General features: G+C 46.2%; 1 protein-coding gene, 1 long non-coding RNA gene and 1 pseudogene across 2 annotated transcripts; 2 read left to right on the top strand and 1 right to left on the bottom strand.

The window, feature by feature from the left end:
* Positions 1-1,686: 1,686 nt before the first annotated feature.
* LOC102416327 lies at positions 1,687-18,593 on the bottom strand. The gene is made up of 3 exons (XR_329206.4): positions 18,222-18,593; positions 16,089-16,197; positions 1,687-2,148 (listed from the first exon to the last, which is right to left on the bottom strand). It is a non-coding gene; the product is annotated as an uncharacterized LOC102416327 (long non-coding RNA).
* Positions 13,670-13,755, top strand: LOC112578967 (annotated as a pseudogene).
* A 610-nt stretch (positions 18,594-19,203) lies between the features above and the next one.
* Positions 19,204-21,104, top strand: LOC102395408 (spermatogenesis-associated serine-rich protein 2-like). The gene is given in 2 exon segments (XM_045162572.1): positions 19,204-19,232; positions 19,286-21,104. Coding segments are annotated over 2 exon segments (1,743 nt in total). The 3' UTR covers positions 21,000-21,104.
* The last annotated feature ends 1,135 nt before the right edge of the window (positions 21,105-22,239 follow it).

The following is a 22,239-nucleotide window of genomic DNA, read 5'->3' as shown; positions in this document are numbered from 1 at the left end:
CTCGGCGGTGCTGTGTGCAGGTGGCACGAGCAGTTGTGTATTGTGACAACAAGCCCAGAAGACTTTTCCAGGGCCTCCTGGCTGCGTGTCAGTGTGCGGGTCATGGTACTGAATTCAGTCCTAAAGCAGTGGTGGCTGGGCTCCACATTAGAATCACCTGGGGTGTGTTTCCGATTACCCATCCCCTCCCCCGCCGTCATTCTGAGCTGGACGATCTGGTTACCTGCTTTGGGCTGCCTGGATGTTTCTTCCTGGGCCCCTGGTTCAGAACCACAGCTCATGGAGTATAATCAGACCATCTGGGATATTTGATTGTGCAGAACCACACAGGAATGCTGTGGGTCTTTGCTACTCAAAGTGTGGGTCGGCCTTCAGTGGGCAGCTTTGACTAGAATGAGAGACTTGAGGAACCCTGTAAAACGGCACTGTCCGCTGGAACTTTCCACAGGAATGTGACTGTCCTCCACCTCTGCTGTCCGATATGGTAGTTGTTGAGGTGCACGTGACTGTTGAGCACTCGAAAAGTGGCTTGGGCAACTAAGAATAACCTTTTTAATCTTGTTTTGTCTATTTGAATTTGCATGAGGAAAGCCACGTGTGATGAGTGGCTGCAGAGCCAGTAGAGTATTAAGGGGCCGACCTGGCCAACAAAGATGGTCAGGTTTCCTGGGGGTCCAGTGGTTAAGACTCTGAGCTTCCAGTGCAGTGGCCATGGGTTGTATCCCTGGTTAGGGAACTAGATCGTGCATACTGCACAGCACAACCAGGGAGGAAAAAAAGCGGGGTAAAGTTTCTTCCTTGGTGTTGAGAAGATGCCCAGGGGTCCTGAGGCTGGTTGGCCGGAAACAGGAGGTGCCTCAGGGAAGGGGTGCTCACAGGGCGCTCGGACCAGCAGCATCGCCCAGGGGCACGTTAGAAAAGCAGAACCTCAGACCCTACCCAGACCCCCTGAATCAGAACCTGCATTAAAAAAATTTTTTTTAATTCTTATTTATTTATTTGGGTTCACTGAGTTTTAATTGCAGCATGCGGGATCTTTTAGCTGTGGTATGCAAACTCTTAACTGGCATATGGGCTCAGTTCCCCAACCAGGAATTTAACCAGAGTCCCCTGCATTGGGAGCACAGAGTCTTAGCCATTGGACCATCTGGGGAGTCCTAAAACCTGCATTTTAACAAGGTCCTGGGTGAGGGATATGAACATCCAAGTTTGAGAAGCTCTGACAGTAAATGTCACTCTGCTTTCCAGGGGACAGGTGACCATTTACACACATACTCTTCTAGAAAGTCACTCTGCATTGTTGGCACCTGAGAATAGTACAGGAAGTACCAAGTGGGGTTTCCCAAATAGGTCATGGAGAGCAACACACTTGAAATTGGAGATGGATTGGTTTTCCTAGTAGTCACGTATGGATGTGAGAGCTGGACTATAAAGAAAGCTGAGTGCTGAAGAATTGATGCTTTTGAACTTTGGTGCTGGAAAAGACTCTTGAGAGTCTCTTGGACTGCAAGGAGATCCAACCAGTCCATCCTAAAGAAAATCAGTCCTGAATATTCATTGGAAGGACTGATACTGAAGCCAAAACTCCAATATTTTGACCACCTGATGCGAAGAACTGACTCATTTGAAAAGACCCTGATGCTGGGAAAGATTGAAGGCAGGAGAAGGGGATGACATATGATGAAATGGTTGGATGACATCACCAACTCAATGGACATGAGTTTGGGTAAACTCCGGGAGTTGGTAACGGACAGGGAGGCCTGGAGTGCTGCAGTCATGGGGTTGCAAAGAGTCCGACACGACTGAGCTACTCTGTTGAACTCGACTGAACCGATTGCTGAATTTGGAAGGCAAAAGAGTCATCTTTTAGTTCTAATAAGTCCCTGTTTTCATTGGATGAAGGAATAACTGTGGAGAACTTCATTGAAGGGCAGAGATCTAACTCAGGGTGAATCTTCATAGTCACCCCACTCTTTAAACATGGACTCACGTGGATACACTGCCAGGAATATTGCTAATACTGGAAATTCCTGTGTGGTACTGATAAACAGAACTGTCTTCTTTCCATAATCAATCCAGGACTGATTCTACATTCTTTCCTTCTAAAGTTCCATAAGATTTTGCATCATTTGCAAGATGAGAGATTTCCTGTGGGGAGAAAAAAAAAAAATAGCTCAACCAAGAAAGTCATTGCATTTAGCAGAAGGAGGCAGAAAATAGAACAAAGAGGGGAGTGGTTTTTATGCAACAGCAATTTTTTGTAATAAGTGTGGGGACAGGTCCCCCTGGGAGGATATTTAAGCTGTCATTTCTGAAAGGATAATTGAGACACAGCTGGATGGCGGCAGGGTTTAAAGCCAGGAGCAAACACAGCCAAGAAGCGGAGGAGCAGATGATTCAGCCCCCAGGGCATGGGTAGCTGGGTAGTTTCCGCACCCAGGGGAGCACCAACTGTCATGCTGGCATTGGTGGTGTCCTGCAGTCATCTGGGCGCAGCCATCTTGCTGTGAGTGAGAGGAGAACCCGTCCTCAGGCAGCTCACGCGAGTAATTCAATCACAGCTCTCTGCAGGCTGAATTCTGGACGTTTAGCCCAGACCGCCCCTGAATTTTCCTTCCCTAGGGATCTCCTGTCCCCGCAACTCCTTTTCCCAGTTAGCACCCCAATCCAAACATGAAACAACTGGGAACTGGTTTTAGAGGTCTTGTTCACAGCTGCTCAGGCCTTCTGAAATACCGCCCGCCAGAAGAATGGGGGAAAGGGACAGGGAGCTTGGGATGGACATGTACACATGGCTGTATTTAAAATGGGTAACCAGTGAGGACCTACTGTGCAGAGAACTCTGCTCAGTGTTATGGGGCAGCCTGGACGGGAGGGGAGTTTGGGGGAGAGTGGATACATGCATATATGTATGGCTGAGTGTGTTTGCTGTCCACCCAAAACTATCACAACATTATTAATTGGCTACACTCCAATATAAAATAAAAAGTTAAAGAAAAAAAGAAATACTGCCCCCAGAAAGCAATTCAGTGATTTCACACCAACTTTCATCTCCTCTCTTCCTCTTCTACAATAGCTATTTTTAAAAGCAATCATAAAAATAAATAAATAAATAAAAGCAATCATAGACTACCAATAGCAAAAAAAGCACAAGATGAAAATAAAAGTGGTGTTTAATTCTGGGATTTTATGTGATTCCACCTACGCAGTGAGGGATCTGGTTAGTCACCTCCTCTGGGGACCTATTAGGCCTGTCACGGGAAAGCACAGCATCTGAGCTTTGACCCATAACTTCTTCCATTCTACCACAGAAATAAGGATATAGAGAAAAAGACCAGAAGTACGTCAAAGCACACAATCAAAAAGTTTTTTGGTATTTTATGTAAAAGTAAAAGAAAACACGTATAGGTCTAAGAATTGTTAACTCAATAACAGGAACGGGTGAGATGGTAAAGCTGGTTGCCATCTTTAGAGCATCTACCATCCAAGTGCATTTTGAGGATCTGGGGATTTGTAAATTCACAGGGACTGTGAAAAAAAAAGTGCTCAATATAGAATTAAAAGCTCTGTGGTGCTTCTCACTCTAAGTGTAACACATGCAGGAAACAGTAAAAAATTGAGACGTGATTAAGTGTTAATTTCTATTTGGAGGGATTTGACAAAAAGAATTATGAAAGAAGTTCATTCTCAAATATTATTTTGACCTTAAACAAGAGACAAACTTGGGTTACCTTTTTAAAAGAGATACACTGATTTTATCATAAATGGATGTTGAATTTTGTCAAAAGCTTTTTATGCATCTATCGATCGAGATGATCACATGGTTTTATTCTTCAATTTGTTAATGTGGCATATCACATTGATTTGCAGATGTTGAAATATCCTTTCATCCTTGGAATAAATCCTACTTGATCGTGGTATATGATCCTTTTAATGTATTGTTGGATTCAGTTTGCTAATAATTTGTTGAGGACTTTTTCATCTGTGTTCATCAGCGATACTGGTCTGGTTTTGGTATCAGGGTGATGCTGGTCTTGTAGAATGAGTTTGGAAGTGTTCCTTCCTCTGCAATGCACCAATCATTTTTATACTTTTATGAAGTGTGTATTTGTTTTGCCATTGATGGTAGAGGACTATTTGTGTTTATCATTCTTTTTCCATTTGTGTGCATGAACTAGGGGTTTAATAGAGATGAGAGCATGTCTTTTTCCATTTTTCATTAATCTAAGTATTGATAAACCAACCTTTATGTATTTGAAAAAGCTAGGGCTGTTAGTAAAGCTAGGCAAGTTTCACAATACTATTGTTCAAAGAATAACAAGATTTGTCACATTTTGTGACTTTAATTATCTTTTAAGTTACTTTGATAATCGTTATGGATTGAATTGTATCTCTCACACACACATACACATACACACACAAATATGTTCAAATCCTACACCCTACAACCTGTAAATGTGACCCTACTTGGAAATAGCCTTTGCAGATATAATCAAGTAAAGATGAGATCACACTGGAGTTGAGGGGGTGGGACCCTACTCTACTGACTGCTGCTGCTACTGCTAAGTCACTTCAGTCATGTCCGACTCTGTGTGACCCCATAGATGGCAGCCCACCAGGCTCCCCCGTCCCTGGGGTCCTCCAGGCAAGAATACTGCAGTGGATTGCCATTTCCTTCTCCAATGCATGAAAGTGAAAATTAAGTCGCTCAGTCGTGTCCGACTCCTAGCAACCCCATGGACTGCAGCCCACCAGGCTCCTCTGTCCATGGGATTTTCCAGGCAAGAGTACTTGAGTGAGTTACCATTGCCTTCTCCAACTCCAATGACTAGTGTCCTTATAAAAGGAAGATTTGGATACAGACATACAGGGAGAATGCCCCATGACCATGGAGGCAGAGGCTGGAGTTACTCTGCCACAAGCCAAGGACTGCCCACAAGCACCAAGAAACTCAAAAAAACGCATGGGACAGACTCCCCCTGACCCCCGCAAGAAGGAACCAACCCTGTTTTATTTCAGACCTCTGGCCTCCAGAACTGCTGGAGAATATATATATCTATTGTCTGCAGCCACCAGGTTAGTGGTACTTTGCTATGGCAGCTCCAGGAAGCTAGTCCTGTGAGGCTTCAGAGAGCGACACTGAAATAGAACCAAGTTTATCAGCTTACCAGTCTCTCTGATGGGACCTTAGCTGTCATTTCCAGGGAAGAATTGTAACCACTGGTGAACATGGGGGATATGGCACGACCCTGTTTAACCCTTCAGCACCCCTTACCAGGGGAGAGCCATAGGCCTCGCCAAGCTGGCCACCTCTGCAGCAGTGCTTCTGTGGGAAAGCCATCCAGGCAGCCCCTGGAGATGCCAGGGCCACGTGGCCCCTGACCAGTACTTGGACACACACACCCCTGAAAGCCCCCCAAGGTGGGACTAGACCCTGCTGCCATTCTGCAGGGGTGGGCTTGACCCTGGGCTTGTGAGATGAAGCTTAGTCTGGGGGCACAGCAAGGGGGCGGGGGGTGCTGGGCTACATAAGAGAGACCCACACTTCTGCAAGTCCTGCTCCCATTCACTCATAAGCAGGTGGGTGGGCTGAGGGCCCAGCCAGCAGCAGGAAGAAGGAAGTGGGAGGGCTCTCCACAGGAGACATCAGCTTCGAGGAGGAAGCAGATGCTGAGGCCGGAGCCGGGCTGGGAGAGTAAAGACTTCACTAGGGGATGGGAGGGTCACAGCCCCAGCCTCTGGACATCTGGAAGGTGAGCAGGGACACAGAGCATGCGGGGGCCCGGGATGAACCACGGTCTACTTCTGCCTGTGCTGAGCACTGAATGTCCACCCTCCGGGGCTGCTAGCCTGAGAGCAACACCGACCCCCGAGAGCATCTGCCGTGTAAGCCCTGTGTTAGGAGGCCAACAGAAAGAGAGTCCAGTAGATGTGACTCCCCACAACACCAGCATGCCCGCCAGCCCTCATAGGGGACAGTGGGGGATACTAAGTATCAAACCCCCATGTCCAGGTCTCCGGAAGCATGTTTTCAGGGAGAAAGTGGATTTCCTGCAGCATTGTGTGGAATTCAAAGTCTGGATATTTCTGAAGGTCTGGGATGCTAAATGTCCTCCTTTGATAACAGAAATAATTTTTAAAAGTTATAAAAGGAAGGAGGAAAGGGAGGGAGGGAAGAGGAAGGGAAAGGCAATAAGAAGTCTCCAGAGGGAAGGGACATTTAAGAAAAAATAAGGTTTCCAACAGGAAGTGAGTTGACATGTAGCATGATCATGATTTTGAGGAATTGAAGGGGAATAAGAAGCGCAGGCGGCTGCGACCGGCCCACTAAGCGTGGCTGAGAGGAGCTATCCCACGTCCGAGGTCAGGGGCAAAAGACCGGAGGACACCATGCCCGAAGGGCGGTGGCCAAGAGGAGTTACCCCCACGTCCGAGGTCAGGGGCGGTGGCCGGGAGGAGCTACCCCACGCCCCCACGCCTGAGGCCAGGGGTGGCGGCTGGGAGGAGCAACCCCATGTCTAAGAAGCAGTGGCTGTGAGGGCGCAGGAGGGCCTAGAGGAGCTATCCCACGTTGAAGGTCAGGATGGGTGGTAGTGAGGAGATACCCTTTGTCCAAGGTAAGGAGCAGCGGCTGCACTTTGCTGGAGCAGCCGTGAAGAGATACCCCACGCCCAAGGTAAGAGAAACCCAAGTAAGATGGTAGGTGTTGCAAGAGGGCATCAGAGGGCAGACACACTGAAACCATGCTCACAGAAAACTAGTCAATCTAATCACACTAGGACCACAGCCTTGTCTAACTCAATGAAACTAAGCCATGCCCGTGGGGCAACCCAAGACGGGCGGGTCATGGTGGAGAGATCTGACAGAATGTGGTCCACTGGAGAAGGGAATAGCAAACCACTTCAGTATTCTTGCCTTGAGAACCCCATGAACAGTATGAAAAGGTAAAATGATAGGATACTGAAAGAGGAACTCCCCAGGTCAGGAGGTGCCCAATATGCTACTGGAGATCAGTGGAGAAATAACTCCAGAAAGAATGAAGAGATGGAGCCAAAGCAAAACAATACCCAGCTGTGGATGTGACTGGTGATAGAAGCAAGGTCTGATGCTGTAAAGAGCAATATTGCATAGGAACCTGGAAGGTCAGGTCCATGAATCAAGGCAAATTGGAAGTGGTCAAACAAGAGATGGCAAGAGTGAATGTCAACATTCTAGGAATCAGCGAACTAAAATGGACTGGAATGGGTGAACTTAACTCAGATGACCATTATATCTACTACTGCGGGCAGGAATCCCTCAGAAGAAATGGAGTGGCCATCATGGTCAACAAAAGAGTCTGAAATGCAATACTTGGATGCAATCTCGAAAACGACAGAATAATCTCTGTTCATTTCCAAGGCAAACCATTCAATATCAAAGTAATCCAAGTCTATGCCCCAACAAGTAATGCTGAAGAAGCTGAAGTTGAACAGTTCTATGAAGACCTATGAGACCTTTTAGAACTAACACCCCCAAAAGATGTCCTTTTCATTTTGGTGGACTGGAATGCAAAAGTAGAAAGTCAAGAAACACCTGGAGTAACAGGCAAATTTGGCCTTGGAATACGGAATGAAGCAGGGCAAAGACTAATAGAGGTATGCCAAGAAAATGCACTGGTCATAGCAAACACCCTCTTCCAACAACACAAGAGAAGACTCTACACATGGACATCACCAGTGGTCAACACCAAAATCAGATTGATTATGTTCTTTGCAGCCAAAGATGGAGAAGCTCTATAGGGTCAACAAAAACAAGACTAGGCGCTGACTGTGGCTCAGACCATGAACTCCTTATTGCCAAATTCAGACTTAAATTGAAGAAAGTAGGGAAAACCACTAGACCACTCAGGTATGACCTAAATCAAATCCCTTATGATTATACAGTGGAAGTGAGAAATAGAGTTAAGGGCCTAGATCTGATAGATAGAGTGCCTGATGAACTATGGAATGAGGTTCGTGACATTGTACAGGAGACAGGGATCAAGACCATCCCCATGGAAAATAATGCTAAAAAGCAAAATGGCTATCTGGGGAGGCCTTACAAATAGCTGTGAAAAGAAGAGAAGCGAAAAGCAAAGGAGAAAAGGAAAGATATAAGCATCTGAATGCAGAGTTCCAAAGACTAGCAAGAAGAGATAAGAAAGCCTTCCTCAGTGATCAATGCAAAGAAATAGAGGAAACCAACAGACTGGGAAAGACTAGAGATCTCTTCAAGAAAATTAGAGATACCAAGGAACAATTCATGCAAAGATGGGCTTGATAAAGGACAGAAATGGTATGGACCTAACAGAAGCAGAAGATATTAAGAAGAGGTGGCAAGAATACACAGAAGAACTATACAGAAAAGATCTTCATGACCCAGATAATCACGATGGTGTAATCATTGATCTAGAGCCAAACATCCTGGAATGTGAAGTCAAGTGGGCCTTAGAAAGCATCACTACGAACAAAGCTAGTGGAGGTGATGGAATTCCAGTTGAGCTCTTTCAAATCCTAAAAGATGATGGTGTCAAAGTGCTGCACTCAATATGCCAGCAAATGTGGAAAACTCAGCAGTGGCCACAGGACTGGAAAAGGTCTGTTTTCATTCTAATCCCAAAGAAAGGCAATGCCAAAGAACGCTCAAATTACCACACAATTGCACTCATCTCACATGCTAGTAAAGTAATGCTCAAAATTCTCCAAGCCAGGCTTCAGCAATACGTGAACCATGAACTTCCTGATGTTCAAGCTGATTTTAGAAAAGTCAGAGGAATCAGAGATCAAATTGCCAACATCTGCTGGATCATGGAAAAAGCAAGAGAGTTCCAGAAAAGCATCTATTTCTGCTTTATTGACTATGCCAAAGCCTTTGACTGTGTGGATCACAGTAAACTGTGGAAAATTCTGAAAGAGATGGGAATACCAGACCACCTGCCCTGCCTCTTGAGAAATCTGTATGCAGGTCAGGAAGCAACAGTTAAAACTGGACATGGAACAACAGACTGGTTCCCAATAGGAAAAGGAGTATGTCAAGGCTGTATATTGTCACCCTGCTTATTTAACTTCTATGCAGAGTACATCATGAGAAACGCTGGGCTGGATGAAGCACAAGCTGGAATCAAGATTGCCGGGAGAAATATCAATAACCTCAGATATGCAGATGATACCACCCTTATGGCAGAAAGTGAAGAGGAACTCAAAAGCCTCTTGATGAAAGTGAAAGTGGAGAGTGAAAAAGTTGGCTTAAAGTTCAACATTCAGAAAACGAAGATCATGGCATCCGGTCCCATCACTTCATGGGAAATAGATGGGGAAACCGTGGAAACAGTGTCAGACTTTGTTTTTTTGGGCTCCAAAATCACTGCAGATGGTGACTGCAGCCATGAAATTAAAAGACGCTTACTCCTTGGAAGGAAAGTTATGATCAACCTAGATAGCATATTCAAAAGCAGAGACATTACTTTGCCAACAAAGGTTCGTCTAGTCAAGGCTATGGTTTTTCCTGTGGTCATGTATGGCTGTGAGAGTTGGACTGTGAAGAAGGCTGAGTGCTGAAGAATTGATGCTGGAGAAGACTCTTGAGAGTCCCTTGGACTGCAAGGAGATCCAACCAGTCCATTCTGAAGGAGATCAGCCCTGGGATTTCTTTGGAAGGAATGATGCTAAAGCTGAAACTCCAGTACTTTGGCCACCTCATGGGAAGAGTTGACTCATTGGAAAAGGCTGTGATGGTGGGAGGGATTGGGGGCTGGAGGAGAAGGGGACAACAGAGGATGAGATGGCTGGATGGCATCACTGACTCGATGGACGTGAGCCTGAGTGGTGTTGGTGATGGACAGGGAGGCCTGGTGTGCTGCGATTCATGGGGTCGCAAAGAGTCGGACACGACTGAGCGACTGAACTGAACTGAAAAGAGAATTCATTTGGCTTTGATGCTGAAACATTTCTCTTTAAATGTCCTGGGAAGAGTGATGTTGGATTCGCAGAGAAGGAAAATCAATCTTAGCTTGTGATGAGGCTGCAAAATGAGCACCAGTTATAAGTGTGTTGATGGGGTTTGTGTTCAGTCTTTAGAATCAATCTCTAAACTAAGTCTAGAAAACTGACTTATGGTTTCAGAGCAGGGCGCACCTGTGAAAATAAACCTGCAGCTGACAATGACCATGTCACTGAAGCCGTCACACATTTGTCCTCCCAGTCAACTCCAACGTTTTGGGCACCAGGGATCGGTTTCATGGAAGACAATTTTTCCACAGACCACGAGGCGAAGGGATGGTTTCAGGATGATTTAAGTGCATAACATTTATTGTGTACTTTATTTCTATTATTATACATCAGCTCCACCTCAGATCATCAGGCTTCAGATCTCAGAGGTTGGGGACCCCTGCTTTACACGACCTCTCCTCTCCTCTCCTGAATCTGCTGGGTCTTTTTTCTGTTGTTCAACACACCTTGCAGGGTGCAGCTCTGTACCTTGGGCCTAGTGGTTCCCTCTCTTTCCTTTCAGCTGAGCAGATCTACCTTTCTGCCTCCATCCTGTGTCCCTCAGCAACCCCAGTGGATGATGGCCTCACTGCCTATTTGGAGATGGCTCCTCAAGCTGACTACCCGATGGAGGAGATGAGGAGTGGTCTCTTAATACCCACTTATAAAATAAAAAAGCACGCCAAACATGCTGCTGCTGCTACTGCTAAGTCACTTCACTCGTGTCCAACTCTGTGCGACCCCATAGACGGCAGCCTACTAGGCTCCCCCATCCCTGGGATTCTCTAGGCAAGAACACTGTAGTGGGTTGCCATTTCCTTCTCCAATGCATGAAAGTGAAAAGTGAAAGTGAAGTCACTCAGTTGTGTCCGACCCTCAGCAACCCCATGGACTGCAGCCTTCCAGGCTCCTCCATCCATGGGATTTTCCAGGCAGGAGTACTGGAGTGGGGTGCCATTTTCTTCTCCGCCAAACATGCTAGCACGGGGAAATTTCAGTGTCTTCTTTGGAAAACTCTCCTAAGGTTTTCTGATCTCAGCAGGGAATCTGATCTATCCTTGAATCTTCCCTGTTAGCTCAGATGGTAAAGAATTTGCCTGCAATGCAGGATACTGGGGTTAAGTCCCTGGATTGAGAAGATCCCCTGAAGAAGGGCATGCAACCCACTCCAGTATTCTTGCCTGGACAATTCCATGGACATGGAGAATTCCCTGGACAGAGGAGCCTGGCTGTCTACAGCTCATGGGGTCACAAACAGACATGACTGAGTGACTAACAGACAACTCCATTCTCGAATCATATACTTAATCATTTCAACTTGCTGAACAAAAGCAACACAGACCTTTCTGTTCTGGCCATGCTTATTATGAATCACACTTAAACTGGGCACATGCCCCTTTTCTTGCCAAGAAGAGCAGAGGGACAAGCCAGTTCCCCATGAGCACCTTGCTACTTGGACGCAGGCCCAGCAGTTCCCACCCTTGGCTGCAGAATGCCAGCACCTGGGAAGCTTTGGAAAATCCCTACCACATTCAGACCAACTCCCTCAGAACCTTGGGTGCTGAGGCCCGGGCCTCAGTGTGTCTTAAAAGCTTCCCAGGTGATCCCAAAGAACAGCAAGGCTAAGGACTGATTCACAGGCTGCAGCTTCCAGACTTTTCTAGGACTTTGGCTACATATTAGCATCACCTAAGAGCTATAAAGCTGCTGATGCAGGCACCCCACCCTGGAGACTCTAAAAGGTCAGGGGTGTGACCTGAGCCTCAGGGTTTTATCAAACTCTCCAGGTGTAATGTACGACCAAGGTTGAGACTCGCTGGCCTTGACCAGTATATAACAGAGCACTGATGGGGGCAGGGAGGAGTGGGTGAAAGACCCCATACCAGGAGCTGCAGGGTCTCGCCCTTGAAAGAAACCTCAGCGGAGACAAGTCAAGCCATAGGGCATGTGATGGTATTTAGTGGAACCCAGCTTTTCACTCACATCATTAGAGAACTGGGGAGTGGGTTAGGTGATCAAGTCACACTTTTAATTAGAAGAAAGCTTATTTCTGCCCTTGTGTCTCCCCTGACTGCCCTGCAACAGCGCCGTGGGCCCCTTCTCCCCAGGCAGCCGCCAGCATCCCTGATGCGAATGCAGTGTTGGAGCACAGCAGGGCAGCCCCAATGCCCACCACGGTGAGGGGTCCCTGGAAAGAGACTCCAGGACCTGAGCCCCTTAGGCATCCCTTCCTGTGGACCCCAGGGAGCGGCGGACAGAGCTTAGGGCAAGGAGTTATCTCCCAGTGCTGCTGCTTCTAGGAGTTTCCAAATGAAACCCAGAGTAGGGATGTTTCTGGTGGAAGCCAGTAATGGGTGTGACCACAGATGTTCCCCAGGGCTCATGGGCCCCTCCCTCCCCCTCAGCAGTAGGCCGAGTCCCATGAGGTGGCAAAGGGCCTCGTGCTCCCCACCCTGGAGTCTGTCCTACAAGCCTCTGCTTCTGTGACTTGCTTCCAGCCTACAGAACAAGGAAAAGGTATGGCTGTCACTCCCATGAATACATGTGCTAAGTTGCTTCAGTCGTGTCCGACTCTGCTACCCCATGGATTGTAGCCCTGACAGGCTCCTCTGTCCATGGGATTCTCCAGGCAAGAATACTGGAATGGGTTGCCATTTCCTCCTCCAGGGGATGTTCCCCCACCCAGGAACCGAACCCTCGTCTCTTACGTCTCCTGCATTGACAGGCAGATTCTTCACCACTGGCGCCACCAAGGAATCCCTAGCAACTTAGCACATGTACCCCCTTGAATACATAATGACACATAAAAAACTCTGTCTTGCTAGTGATGAAATAAAATTTATATTTTAAGGCAGGACAAGAAAAATTCAACATAGAATTCTCTCTCTGCATTTGTCTGGACCTCCTTCCTCCCCAGTGTGCCGTGTGCATTTGAATTACACACATACCTTGAGTGCCTCAAAGATAAGAAGGCTTGCCCAACCGTGAAGATCAATTTTTTCTTTCTTCTGATGCCAGCAATGCAATTTCTTAAAAGAACAGTGTGTTTTCCCGGCTCTGGAGAGAGTCACGGAGACTTGCTGCTCGCTTTGCAGGTGCTTACCGGAACTGTGTGTCCAGTGAACTTTAGGTAAAATATCAAGCTGTCACTTGGACATATGATCCTTTGTCTTGAAAATGTGTATGTCCGTGTTTTCCGCTTCTACCAGGTGAAACAGTTCTCCAAGCTTTCCAAGAATCTGCTTCCCAGGTTATAATCCTCAATTTGGCTCGAATAAAATTCCCTCTTGTTTCTTCATGATAGTGAACTGAATTCTTATCAACAGTAAAATGCGTTAGAGTGGCAGATGCTCTCTGCTGGCCATGAAGAAGCATCTGCCACGCTGTGAACAGCCCAAGGAGACAGCCACATGCCAGGGGGCCACGGGCTGCTTCTGGGAGCTGAAGACCAAATGAACAAACAGATGGTGGCCCGGCCATAGGTAGAAAGAGAACCCTGACCCACGTCCGCAGCAACCAGTCCAGGAAGCTCACCTATAGCAACCAGGAAGCCGGCTGCCATGTACAAGTCAGACCTGTAGGAAATCAGACCACTGTCTCTAGCCACTGGTCCAGGAAGCAAAACCATGACCCCTGTAACCACTGATCCAAAATGCCCAGAACTTGTGTTGTACGAAAGGAGAGAAAGTTAAAACTCCCTTTGACAAAACAATCAGAACTTGATTAATAACTAATAGCCTCCTGATTTTGTCCTGATTTCCAACGTGGGACCAAGCAGAGGCCAACAAGCTCCCGAGCCAGCCACAGCTGGTCAGCTGCATCCAGTCTCCTCTGTCCAGCGGCCCCAGTCTGGGCACACCTGACCTGAAGCTGCCTCTTTTCTCCATTGTCAAGCTTTCCCGCCCCTCTACCTGCCTTTGAGTCTCTGCCAAATGCCAATAATGGTGGCTGACTCCCTTGCTATTGAAAGCTCTAAATAAATGGTCTTTCCTTGTTCCCATTTGGTCTTCATTTATTGCCACTGAGCCAAGAGCCTCAGCCACACAGCTGCGAGGAAGTGAATTCTGCCAGCAAACATACCAGCTTAGAGAACCCAGCAGAGGGTGCAGGGGTCTCAGCTGAGGGCGTAGCCCCCACCAACACCTGGACTGAAGCCTCGTGAGGATGAGAAACCTGGCTAAGCTGCACCCAGACACTTGACCCAGGGAAACTGAGAGATGACACACACGTGTGCTATATGCTGGGCTGCCACGTGTGCAGTGATGTAACATGCAGCCACAGGAACTAGGACACAGATCCTTATATGCGAGGAGTGATACAGCCTGGAGCTGAGCCTGGACTCTCTCCTAATACCTACACCAGTTAGAATAGCCAGTGCCCTCAAATATCATGCCTGAGGGGGTACCACTGCCAGAAGGGCAGCAAATGTAACAACAAATACCACCTGAAGCAGAATTACCGGCACAACTACACCAACATTTTCACACAAACAATGTTACAAATATTAAGAAGTCAGACATATGATACAAGAATCAGACCTCCCGCAAAAGGGAAATGGATGGAAATATGAAAAGAACATTTTGATACAGAAAGTGACAAGTGGAATAAGAATAGATGGATACAGGGAATTGCTTGTTGGTTCAGTGGTCAGGACTCTGTGCTTCTACTGCTGAGGGTCCAGGTTCAATCTCTGGTCGGGGAACTAGTATCCTACAAACTGCATGGTGCAGGAAAAGAAAAAAAAAAAGGATACAAAGAACCAATGAGCAGGAAGACGTGACCCAGGGCCTCTCCAAGGAGGCAGCAGAGGAGACTGGAGATGGAAGATGGAGAGGTTAAAAGGCTCGGAGGATGGAAGCTGACGTGCAGATCCAGAAGGAGACCGGCAAGGGCCTGAAGGCATGTTTCTAAGTTCCCCAGAATGTAGACAGATGAGAGTCTACAGCTGGAGAAGGCACCTCACTGTGGATGAAGAAAAATTCTCAGACCCCATCACAGGGGAATTCAAAGACACTGAAGACAGAGCTGCTATTTCCCAGCTTTCAGATGACAGAAGCCGACCACCTACAATGAAGCAAGAATGCAGTTGACCTCAGGCTTCTCCACAACGTACAGGGAATTCGATTTTTTGAATAAATATAACTCTGAACCTAGAACTTTATAACTCACCAAACTGTCACTGGACTATAAGGACATAATAAAAAAAAAAAATCCTTGGGTCTATAAAGTCTTCAAAAGTGCACTCTGTGCCTAAGGTGCAAACATGCAAAGGAGCACAGAGAAAACAGCTCCTGCAAAGGCTCTGAGGCTGGAAAAAGCCCAGTGTGTCCAACAAAGAGAAGACCAGAGTCCAGGGGCAGGGAGTGGGGAGCTGGGGGACCATGGGGACCGATGGGGGGTGGGCCTCAAGGTGGGGCACAGTACCAGAGTCCTTCTGTTGGCCTCGAGAAGGACTTTGAATTTCCAGAAGCACTATGAGAAGCCAGATGGTGAGCAGGAAAGCAATGTGACCCGACTTCAGTTTTGACTACAGTACAGCAAGTCCCCACACACGAATCAGTTCTGTTCTGAGAGCATCTTCATGAGTCTGACCAAGTTAGTCCAGGTACCAAATCAGCTATAAAGCACCATACTGTAATAGGTTTATAATACTTTTCATATGAAAGATACATTAATAAAACAAAAAAATAAAACATTTTTAATCTTACAGTACCCTGAAAAGCATAATAGTACAGTGCAATGGAGAAGGCAATGGCACCCCACTCCAGTACTCTTGCCTGGAAAATCCTATGGATGGAGGAGCCTGGTAGGCTGCAGTCCATGGGGTCGCTAAGAGTCAGACACGACTGCACGACTTCACTTTCACTTTTCACTTTCATGCATTGGAGAAGGAAATGGCAACCCACTCCAGTGTTCTTGCCTGGAGAATCCCAGGGACGGGGGAGCCTGGTGGGCTGCCGTCTCTCGGGTCGCACAGAGTCGGACACGACTGAAGTGACTTAGCATAGCATAGCACAGTGCGATAGCTGGCATACAGGAACACATTCACATCTTTGAAAGTTTTCGACCTGAAGGTTGACTTACTGTATGTCCTTCTGCCTGCTGTGTGTACAAAGATCCTCAGAGGGCCAGACTGGATGCAGTGTTTCAGGGAGAAGCCTCCTTGACTTGTGGAGTGGTGGCTCAGCCCAGGCTGGTGGGAAGGGAGACGGAGAGAAGGGGACAGATTCAGGTTACATGTTGTGGGGAAAGCAGGAAGGTGTCACTGATGTGTCTGTAGTTGGAACGAAAGAAAAGGCAAGAGTCTTGTCTTCGTAGGGTTTCAGAATGTAAGCAGACATTTTGCGGGGATCAGTTTGAAAGGTATAGAAATACCAAATCACTATGTTGGGCAACAGAAACTAACATAGAGCTGTGGGTCAATTACACTTTAGAAAAAAAGAGATCAGATTTTTGGTTACCAGAGGCAGAGGGGAGGAGGAGGAGGGATATTGTACGAAAATAATCAGAAGGTACAAACTTCTGGTTATAAGATAAATAAATACTAGGGATATAATGTACAACATGATAAATGTAAATAACACTGCTGCATGTTATATGTGAAAGTTGTTAAGAGTAAATCTCAAGAGTTCCCATCACAAGGAAAATATTTTCTATTTCTTTAATTTCATATTTATAAGAGGTTTTGGCTTTTTAAAAAAATTATTTCCCTCCACCATGGGTGAATTTTTAAAATTTGTACTCTTTTTTGGCTGTGTGGCTTGCAGGATCTTAGTTCCCCAACCAGAGATTGAACTTATGCCCCCATGCATTGGAAGCACAGGTCTTAACCACTGGACCACCAGGGAAGTCCCCTCATATCTATCAGAGATGATGGACGTTCATAAACTGTGGTGATCATTCATGATGTATGTAAGTCAGCTGCATACTGTACACTTTAAATGTATACAGTGCTCTATGCCAATTATATCTCAGTAAAACTGGAAGAAAAAAAGGTGAGCAAAAGCAAGAAATTAAGGATAAGGCAGAGATAGAGAAGCTTGGGGAGAGTTTTAGGGGAGCAAATTAGGAGCTCTAACTTCAGAATGTAAACACTGAGTAGCTGTTACCTCCCAGGAGTAGAAGATGTAAGGGAGTTATCAGGTACACCAGAGGTTAGAGTTGGGGTTATAGATCTGTGATCAGTGGTAGAGATAAAGTGTTTAATTACCCAGAGAGTGTGAAGGGGTATGGTGCTGGGTGGGGGCAAGCAAAAGTGGGGGGCACCTGCTGGAGTCTGGTCATACAGGAGGAGGCAGCGGAGAAGGAGGAAGACTGGATCCAGAGGACATGCTGTTGGCACGGAAGCCAAGAGAAAACGGGGTTTACTTATAGGAGAGAAATTAGCCTGTGTGGAGTAAAACTGAGATTGGAAATGTCCTGGCAGTGGTGAATGACAAAGCTGTTTCAGCCTGACACCAGGCCAAATATAGACATACAATTAATTCTCAACAGATGAGTCACGCAGAAGAAAAATAATAATTCAGTGATGTAAAAGTTTCTGTTCTGAAGTCCAGCGCCCAAAGACTAGGAAGAATGAGGGGCCTGGGAGGTAAGCAGGGAACAGAACAGCATGGTAAATCCTTCAGTCCACCTGGGCCAAGTCAGGGCAGGCAGTTTTCAAATAAACCAAAGACAGCCAGGAGTCTTTACCCCTTATCCCTCCAAAGCTGCTCCCGTCTCAGTAAACAGCACCACTGTTCACTGAAGGGCTCCCCCTGAAACCTAAGCAGCTGGGGGGATTCTTTCCGCCTCTCCTCCATAGGGCTTCTTCAGCATGCCCTGAGGACTCGTCCTCCCGCTGGTAGAGGTGTGGGGTATAAACAGGCACTGGGAAGCACACCCACACACAATTTCTAAAATGCCACCCTGAGCGTTTCATTGTAACTCAACTGTCTCAAAAGAGATACTTTTTTTCAGTTAATGTCAACAATTATTTGCTACTTTTAAGGCACCCTACAGATTTAATAAATTTACGGCTAAACTCAACTACGATGTAACCTAAATTGCATCCAGGGACTTCCTGGGCAATCCAGTAGTTGAGACTCAATCCCTGGCCAGGGAACTAAGATTCCACATGCCATGCAGAGTGCGACCAATTATAAATAAATAAACCTAAATTGCACCCAAACATAACCCAGGAGAGACATATAAACAAGCATGCCCTGGGGACTCTACCTGCATGGTGTAGGGAAGCAAACCTTCCCTCTGTTCTCTTCGAGTCTCTGGCTGTGCACAAGACTTAAGCGGCCACAAAACAGATCGACAGAAGTAAAGCATACAAATTCTATTTTTACACATGCATAGCAGCCTTTGCAGGAAAACCACCAAAGTGATTAAGCCTAAGTGCTTATATATTTTGTTGAACAAAGAGTGATTGTGGGAAAGTAACTGAAATTATGAGGAAGCAAAGAGAGGATAAGGGTTCTTTTCATCAGGTTTGTACAGATTCTTCTTGGCTTCATGCCTGCTAAGTTACTTCAGTTGTGTCCGACTCTGTACCACCCCATGGACTGTAGCCCGCCAGGCTCTGTCCATGGGATTTCCCAGGCAAGGATACTGGAATGTTGCCGTTTCCTTCTCCAGGGGAATCTTCCTGCAACAGGGATCAAAGCCACATCTCTAATGTCTCCTGCACTGGCAAGTGGGTTTTTACCACTAGCACCACCTGGGAAGCCCTTCATATATTCATCAAATAACCAGAGTGCCTAGAACAGCGTCTGCCTCCCAGTACAGAATCATAACTGAATACAGGATGGAATGAACCACTCTGGCTAAAACAAGAACTATACTTTTCAAATGCCCAAAGAAAACATGAAGAGAGAAAGTACAGTCAGTTTCACCAAAAAAGCACAGAACTCAGGAAGTAGCAGGGGATTATAAAACCCCCACATCATAAAACAAGATGGCAAAATGGAAAGAAATTCATCAGTTGGGTTTAAAAAGAAAATTCAATTATATAAATGTTGCTTCAAAAAGACTCATCATCATAAAAAGATGCAAAAAGATTTAAAATAGCCTTTCCTCTTCTCAGACCCCAGAGCATCCAGAACGTAGAGCCGGAACTGGGGAACGCGGCGACTGCGGGGGCCCAGGATAGAATCTCCCTGGAAAAAGAGACATGAATGTCTACAATGGTATTTCTTGACACGAATTTGATATGAGAGAAGAAAAGGAGATCGCTGGCTAGTGAACAGGATTTCAAATAATCAGGATTTTATATTTATCACCTCCAACTACAGTCTTCGGTCACCTCCTTTTAAATCAAAGATAACTACAGTCAGAACCAAGACAAGGCAAAATAATACTTTTCTTCCGCATTTTTTGAGATTAAAGAAACCTGAAATATCTAGGAAACAAAACCAGAAGGATTCATCAGGATTCATTTTTGATTTGCAGTCCAGTACTGTGCTGGCCCAAGGAGGAGCTTTTGAAAACATGAAAGAAAAGATAAATGCAGTGCGTGCAATAGTTCCCAATAAGAGTAACAATGAAATGATCCTGCTTTTGCAGCACTTTGATAATTGTGTGGACAAAACAGTACAAGCGTTCATGGAAGGTAGTGCCAGTGGAGTACTCAAAGAATGGACAGTAACAGGCAAGAAAAAGAACAAAAAGAAGAAAAGCAAGCCAAAACCTGCAGCAGAACCAAGGAACAGTATCCCAGATTCCAATAAATCGGTTTCCATTCAAGAGGAACAACCTGCACCCCTCTCAGAGAAAGGTGGTATTAATGGTTATCATGTCAGCGATGCCATCAACGATACTGAGTCTGTGGACTCACTCAGTGAAGGTATGGAGACACTTTCAACAGAAGCCAGAGAACTGGAGAATCCTGAGTCTGACACATCAGAAGTGCTGGATAGAACAGGATCCATGCTGGAGAATGGTGTCTCTGATTTTGAGGCCAGATCTTTGACTATGCACTCTACTCAGAATTCTCAACAAAATAGGAACGTTGCCAAGTCTCTCTCAAGAACTACTGTAGGACCTCAGCTTTCAAATCTAGGCATGGAAGATGTTCCCCTCTCTTTCACCAACAAAAAGCTTGGTTCTAACATTGAAAAATCTGTGAAAGACCTCCAGCGCTGCACAGTGTCTCTTGCACGATATCAAGTTCTAGTTAAAGAAGAGGTGGATGCTTCTATTAAGAAAATGAAACAAGCTTTTGCCGAATTGCAGAGCTGTTCAATGGATCGGGAAGTGGCGTTGCTCGCTGAAATGGACAAAGTGAAATCTGAAGCAACTGAAATTTTGCTTAGCTGTCAAAAGAAAGCCAAACTTCTAAAGAAAATGACTGATGTGCCTGTTCGGATGTCAGAAGAGCAGTTGGTCGAGCTCAGAGCTGATATCAAGAACTTTGTTAGTGAACGTAAATATGATGAGGATCTGGGACGAGTGGCCCAATTCACCTGTGACATAGAGACCCTGAAGAAGAACATTGATTCATTTGGACAAGTATCCCATCCAAAGAATAGCTAGTCAACGCGATCTCAATGTAGCTTGGTTACATCTATGTCTTTGAGTAACCCATGTGATGCCTCTGCTCCCAGCCTTACAAGTGCTAACAAGAAAACCTCGGCACTGGGGGCGACGCCTACAACCACAGCAAGCTCCAGTGGCTGATCCTACCAGGCTCATCGAGAGCTATTGCCAGGAAACAGACGAGCCCAAGGCTACAGGCCACAAGGCCCAAAGTCCAGTGACCCCACGAACCAAGGGCAACATGACAGAGTGGGTCGTTACAGAAATAGCTCATGGTATTCATCTGCTTCCAGGTACCAGAGTGCTCCACCCCAGGCACCAGGAAACACTAGTGAACGGGGCCAGGCTCACGCTGCAGGGACCAATGGGACTGGAGCCAGCATGGAGCCCAGCCCACCCAAGCCCTCATTCATTAAGGGGCTCCCCCAGCACAAACCTAGGACCTCTCAGCCTGACGTTGTGAATTCCTGAGGAAAATTCCAGCCGGTCTCTCTTCTTTCCCACACAATTCAACTTGGTAACTGGACTTTAGGAAACTTCTAGTTAGATTTAATAACAAAAAGAAGTTTATGCATATCACTTTTTATGCCATTCTAAATATTTTGGTTTCTTCTCTCCTCGTTTCCTCTTTACCATTTTTGGAAGGGAAGCTGTTTTCTTTTTTTTCCCCCTTGACCTTTCCCAGTGAGATGGATTGATTCTGATTGGTCATTCCTACCAGAAATCACAGGCAACTGTTGCCAGGTTTCCCAAGGGTAAGCAGCGTTCTTCCCGAGGCTCCAGGCCTTCCAGAGGCCTGAGGAAGCCTTCCTCAGCCAACCCCGACTGTCCAGGCGTTCCGGAGGAGACGGATCACAGCTGGTCTTGCTGCCTGTCTGTTTAAGCAGAAGCCACACATGCCTGTTGGGTTCCCTGTAAACACCAGGGGAGGTAGCGAGGGGGCTGTGTACAGCCCTGAATTGGCCAGAAAAGGGGAAATTGAATAGGTGAAAATGGAAGAACCCTGGGACACATTTGATAATCTGCCTGTGCTCCTAAGCTATGCCTGAGACTGACACTCAGATCGCGGTTTTAGTCTCTCGCTTGGCACCATAGCTTAACCTGCGGTTTCTTCCATATGCCCAAGCCTTGTTTTCTGTTACCTTAGGCTGCAAACCAGTCTAGGGAAGTCTATGGGAAAGTAGCATTAATTCAAGGGAAAAAAGTATTTCTTCATTTCAGTGTTTGAAGATTTTTATTACTATTGTTCTCCCTCTTTCCTGATTCCCATTCTGACCCTGAACCAAATTTATAGCACTATAATTAGTGTTAATCTAAGGTGTCAACCATCCAAAAATTGCTGCAGTCAATCTTTAGAGTTGAATAAATAAAAACAATTGCATAAATGTTAAAAAAAAAAGATTTAAAATAGAGGATAGACTGAAAAATGTATTGAACATAAACACAAAGAAAGTGGGGGTCATGGTAGGAATTTCAGAATAAATCAGGACAAACACATTTAATGGGGCTGCTGCTGCTAAGTCACTTCAGTTATGTCCAACTCTGTGTGACCTCAGAGATGGCAGCCCACCAGGCTCCACCATCCCTGGGATTCTCCAGGCAAGAACACTGGAGTGGGTTGCCATTTCCTTCTCCAATGCATGAAAGTGAAAAGTGAAAGTGAAGTTGCTCAGTCGTGTCCGACTCTTAGCGACCCCGTGGATTGCAGCCT

Source organism: Bubalus bubalis, chromosome 14 (genome assembly GCF_019923935.1).
Source record: "Bubalus bubalis isolate 160015118507 breed Murrah chromosome 14, NDDB_SH_1, whole genome shotgun sequence".
In the NCBI taxonomy this organism is placed as follows: Eukaryota; Metazoa; Chordata; class Mammalia; order Artiodactyla; family Bovidae; genus Bubalus; species Bubalus bubalis.
This window is presented reverse-complemented; position numbering and strand designations above follow the sequence as displayed.